Source organism: Peromyscus eremicus, chromosome 3 (assembly GCF_949786415.1).
Source record: "Peromyscus eremicus chromosome 3, PerEre_H2_v1, whole genome shotgun sequence".
In the NCBI taxonomy this organism is placed as follows: Eukaryota; Metazoa; Chordata; class Mammalia; order Rodentia; family Cricetidae; genus Peromyscus; species Peromyscus eremicus.
This window is the reverse complement of record NC_081418.1, coordinates 82,745,187-82,750,724: the sequence shown is the minus strand read 5'-3', so window position 1 is coordinate 82,750,724 and position 5,538 is coordinate 82,745,187. Positions and strand designations below refer to the sequence as shown.

At 41.2% G+C, this 5,538-nt stretch overlaps 1 gene segment (V, D, J or C); it reads left to right on the top strand.

Annotated features, from left to right (window-relative positions):
• Positions 1–600, top strand: LOC131907026 (Ig kappa chain V-III region MOPC 63-like). The segment is given in 2 exon segments: positions 1–49; positions 269–600. Coding segments are annotated over 2 exon segments (381 nt in total).
• The last annotated feature ends 4,938 nt before the right edge of the window (positions 601–5,538 follow it).

The following is a 5,538-nucleotide window of genomic DNA, read 5'->3' as shown; positions in this document are numbered from 1 at the left end:
ATGGGGTCAGCTGCTCTCTTGCTGTGGGTACTATTCCTCTGGGTTCCAGGTGAGAGGGTGCAGTGCTAGGAGCATCTCCTGTGGCCATCATTGTTTTATATGCCTTGGTGTCCTCCCCAGTCACTGAAATTTAATTGGTTTTAAGTTTCCCTTTTATTTTATTTTTCTCAGGGCATATCTATTGACTGATGTTACACATTCCGTATGTATGATTTTTTATGGGTATTTGCAGTATATCTGTGACAGCAATGTGTGTTTATCATTCCAGGTTCTACTGGGGACATTGTGCTGACCCAGTCTCCACCTTCATTGACTGTGTCTCTAGGGCAAAAAGCCACCATGTCCTGCAGGTCCAGCCAGAGTATCACTCTAGGTAGTATTATTCATTATCTTCACTGGTATCAACAGAAACCAGGACAGCCCCCAAAACTCCTCATCTATGCAGCATCCAACCTAGCATCTGGGGTCCCTGCCAGGTTCAGTGGCAGTGGGTCTGGGACAGACTTCACCCTCACTATCTATCCTGTGGAGGCTGATGATGCTGCAACCTATTACTGTCAGCAGAGTAAGGAGGTTCCTCCCACAGTGCTCCAGGGCTAAACAAAAACCTCCTGGGGTTGCTGCTCACTGAAGCTCAGTGTCTGAGCTGTGTTTTTCCCCAGGCATGTCAACCGTGTGATTTCAGAAATCTTGTTTGTTAAAACAGTGAAGCTCTGGAACAGATTTTTTTAAAAAAAATAATATGTGTTTGTCCCACCATTTGTGCTTCATAATTCATCTGTTTGCTTACTTAATAAAGAACTCTTGATACTATTTTCAACAGGTTATTTTCAATAAATTTTGTTATTGTTGTTCAATATACCAAATAGTCAATCATTTTAAACTTACAGGAAACTTTCCTCAGTTGCCCAAAATAATCAGAGCTTGAACTTTGAAGACTATTGTCTTGCAGACACAAGCTTACATTTTCCACCTAATGCAATATTTCCATTTCTTTTTGCTTAAGATTTCTCAAGTCCTTCTTCAGAGGATCACATACAAGTCTCTTGTGGCTGATTTACTGCTCAGCTTCTGATGTGCATCTCTGTGTCCATCACAGATGCTCATCCACAGTCTTATACTCACTAGCCGTTACTTTCTCCTCATCTAATACTCACATCTTTATATTATCTTTCACAATGTGGGCCACAATCTCTTCCTGCCTTCTTTCACTTTTTGCTGTCTTCTTACTTGAAGGAGTACAAAGTCTCACTATATATTGAAAGCTGACCTGGACATCACTATCTAGTGCCCAGTGACCTTGAACTTTCATCCCACCTACACCTTCCCTCTGACTGCTGGATTGCATGACACCACACTCAACTCCTTTTCTTTTTGTGGTTGTTCTAGCATTGCAGGTACATGAGCTCTAGAGGCCTAAGGGTATGCAGCCATGGTCATGGAAGGTTTTTTTCCTAGACATCCTCCACTTCTACCTGAGCCTTTATTGGATTACTGCATCCTCCCAGTGTGGATACAAAAACTCAACAGAATGATCCATAGCAACTTTTCAAGATGCAGGACTCTGAGTCTTTCAAGTTTACCATCCTAGATCACAATAGGGAATCAGTTTTGTGTTATTATCCTACTGCTACACAGTAAGCTAACACAAACTCGGGGACTTGCAATCACAACAACTGTAATCTTGGCAGGGTATATCTGGGTCCTCTGTGCAGGCCTTGGAGGCTAGAGGCAAGGTGTTTTCATGCCTGCACTGTCATCTGGATATGCAGAGAGTCTTTTTCCAAGGCCAGGGAGGAGGTTTGCACCATCTCTTTTAGATGTGTCTTTCTGCAAAGTGGGCAGCCAGGAAACATACGGAGCTGAGCATTACCCGCCTTCAACACCTACTCTGTGCGTTCTCACATCTTTCTTCTCTTTGACTCTTCTCTTTGACTTGTTACTTCTCCTCAGCTTTGACCTGTTTTCTGTTGCTGTAATTGAATACTGGAAACCAGGGATCTAACACAGAAAATACATTTATTTATTACAGCTCTGGGCTTGAGGAATCCTAAGAGCGTGTTGCCATGATTGGACCACATCTCCTGAGGGCTTCTTTGGTGTTTCATATCATGGTGAAAGATATCACATGCTGAGATCAACAGTTTGCTAGATCTGCTATTTTTGCCTCTACTTATAAAGCTAACAGTGCCTTTATTGCACTTTTTCCTTTATAACCTCATATAACGCTATCTACCTCCCAAACACACTACTACTATCAGATTCTTTGATCCTAGTTTGAGGATTGACTTTCTACCACTTAAGTTTGTCATGATGCATTCCCTCAGATAGAGTCTTCATCTTCCTCAACTTTCTTCTGCACTGTTGAGCCATAGATTGTGCCTTGTTCAGGTCCTGCTTTCTTGCTAGTTCCTGTTGCCTTTGGTACTTTTTAGCCAGACATTTCTTCCCTTCCCACCAGTTCCCAAATAACTGTTATAGAAACTCAATATTAATTAGAAATATTTGTCCAATATCTCAGGCTTGTTTCTAGCTAACTTAAATGTAAATTAACACATATTTCTTATCTATTACTTGATATGTGGTTTGGTACCTTTTCTCAGCACAGTATGCCTATCTTGCTTTTCTCTACATCTGTTCTGCTCACTACTCAATGACTTTAATAGCTCTGGGTAGTTGGTGAGGCTTCTGGTAACCAGGCACTATTTCCCTCTTATTGAGTAGATCTTCAAGTCCAATTAGAAAGTTGTTTGTTACCATCTAGGTATATATACTATTCATGCTCTCTTAGGGTTATCATGCAATGCTGCTCCTTGGGGTTCACAGGTGTCACAGCTGGGTGGGACTTTTGGTTGTTTCTCTCCTTCGGACATTTGCATGGTATCTTCTGGTTATTATGAAATGTTTTCCTCATGGAGGAGGCATTCAAGTCAAATCCAGTACAGAGCCCTCTGGGACCTAGGTCTGTAGTTGTGTGGTATAATATCGCCTGTGGAAGTTTTAGTGCAACATCAGGCATATAGGTTTATAAAGTAGGTATAGAAGACAAACATTAACTGATAACAAATTTTGAGAAAATTTGTTTTAAAACCATTTTTCTTTATTAAGAAATTTTCTACTCACTCCACATATCACCCACAGACCCCACCTTCTCCCTCCTCCCACCCCAACCCTCTCTCCCAAGCCACCGCACATCCCCACATCCTCCAAATCAAGGTCTCCCATGGGGAATCAGCAAAGCCTACCACACTGAGCCTAGGCATGTCCAAGCCCCTTCCCTCTGCACCTAGGCTGCGCAAGGCATCACACCACAGGCACCAGATTCCCAAAACTCTGCCCATGCACCAGGGACGGATCCTGATCCCCCTGCGTAGGTGCCCCCCAAACAGTTTGAGCCAAACAACCATCTTCTGTATCCAGAGGGCCTAGTCCAGTCCTATGGGGGCTCCACAGCCCCTAGTCTACAGTTCATGGCTTCTAGTAGTGTGGCTGGTCATCTCTGCATATACTGTAGATATCTATTAAGTCCTTTTGAGTCATAGTGTCTGTTAGTTCCCTTATTTCTCTGTTAATTTTCTGTCTGGCAGACCTGTCCATTGGTGAGAGTGGGGTGTTGAAATCTCCCACTACTAGTGTATGGGGTTTGATGTGTGATTTCAGCTTTGACTATGTTTCTTTTACAAATATAGGTGCCCTTGTATTTGGGGCATAAATATTCAGAATTGAAACTTCATCTTGTCGGATTTTCCCTGTGATAAATATGTAGTGTCCTTCACGATCTCTTTAAACTGATTTTAGCTTGAAGTTCATTTTATTAGATATTAGTATAGCTACACCAGCTTGCTTCTTAAATCCATTTGATAGGAAAGTCTTTTCCTAGCCTTTTATTCTGAGGTAGTGTCTGTCTTTGAAGTTGAGGTGTGTTTCTTGTATACAGCCAATGGATGGATCTTGTTTTCATATCCATTCTGTTAGCCTGTATCTTTTTATATGTGAATTGAGACAATTGACACTAATGGATATTAATGACCAGTTATTGTTAATTCCTGTTATTTTTTGGTGGTAGTGGTGTATGTTTCCCTTCTTTGGTATTTGTTGGAGTGGGACTATCTATTGCCTGTGTTTTCATGGGTGTATCAAACTTCCTTAGGTTGGAATTTTCCTTCTAGTGCTTTCTGTAGGGCTGGATTTGTTGAAAGATATTGTTTAAATCTGGTTTTATCCTGAAATATTTTGTTTACTCCGTCTATGTTGATTGAGAGTTTTACTGGGAATAATAGTCTAGGTTTGCATCCATGGTCTCTTAATGTCTGCATAACATATGTCCAGGACCTTCTGGCTTTTAAATTCTCCATTGAGAAGTCAGGTGTTATTCTGATGGGTCTGCCTTTATATGTTACTTGGCCTTTTTCCTTTGCAGCTCTTTTAATATTTTTTCTTTATTCTGTATGTTTATGGTTTGATTATTATGTGGCAAGGGGACTTTTTTTTTAAGATCCAGTCTATTTGGTGTTCTGTAACCTTCTTGTATCTTTATAGGCGTTTCCTTCTTTAGGTTGGGAAAGTTTTTTTCTATGATTTTGTTGAATATATTTTCTGTGCCTTTGAGTTGGTATTCTTCCCCTTCTTCTATCCCTATTATTCTTAGGCTTGGTCTTTTCATGGTGTCCCAAATTTCCTGGACATTTTGGGTCAAGACTTTGTTGGCTTTAGTGTTTCCTTTGACTGATGAATATATTTCCTCTATCGTATCTTCAATGCCAGAGATCCTCTCTTCCATCTCTTGTATTCTGTTGGTTATGCTTGCATCTGTAGTTCCTGTTCATTTACTCAGATTTTCCACTTTCAGTATTCCCTCAGTTTGTGTCTTTTTTATTGTCTCAATTTCAGATTTCAAAACTTGAACTGTTTCCCTCACTTGTTTAATTGCTTTCTCTTGTCTTTCAAGGGATTTACTGATTTCTTCCCATTTTTTGTTTGACTTTTCCTTGAATTCTTTAAGGGAATTTTTCATTTTCTCTTTAAAGTTCTGTCATCTTCTTAAGGTTATTTTTAAGGTTGATTTCTTCTGTTTCTTCTATGTTGGGGTGTTCAGGTCTTGCTGATGTAGGTTCTGATAGAGCCATATTGGTTTTTGTGTTGTTGACTGTACTTTTGCACTGGCATCTACCCATCTTTTTCTCCACTTGGTGCAAGTAGTGTCTGTGTCTGAGGGAGGCTCTCTTTGTCTGGTTGATACTCTTGGTCCAGTAGGAGCTCTTGGTCCAATAAGTGCTGATGGATTCTTTGTCTCAGTGAGCAGTTCTTAGTCCAATTGGCACTAATAGGCTCTGTCTCAGGGAGTATCTGCAATCTTGGCCCGTGGGTGGGTTGCGAGGGGTGGTGCTTGTGGGTTACTGGTTCTGGTGGGGGATGGTGGTAGTCTAACCTGTCTTCAGGAGGCCTGCCTATTGGCTTGATACTAGGACTGCAATGGGTGGTGGTGTGGGAGCACAGGGTTGTGCCCCTGAGCTCCACCTAGACAAAGACTCACCTCTT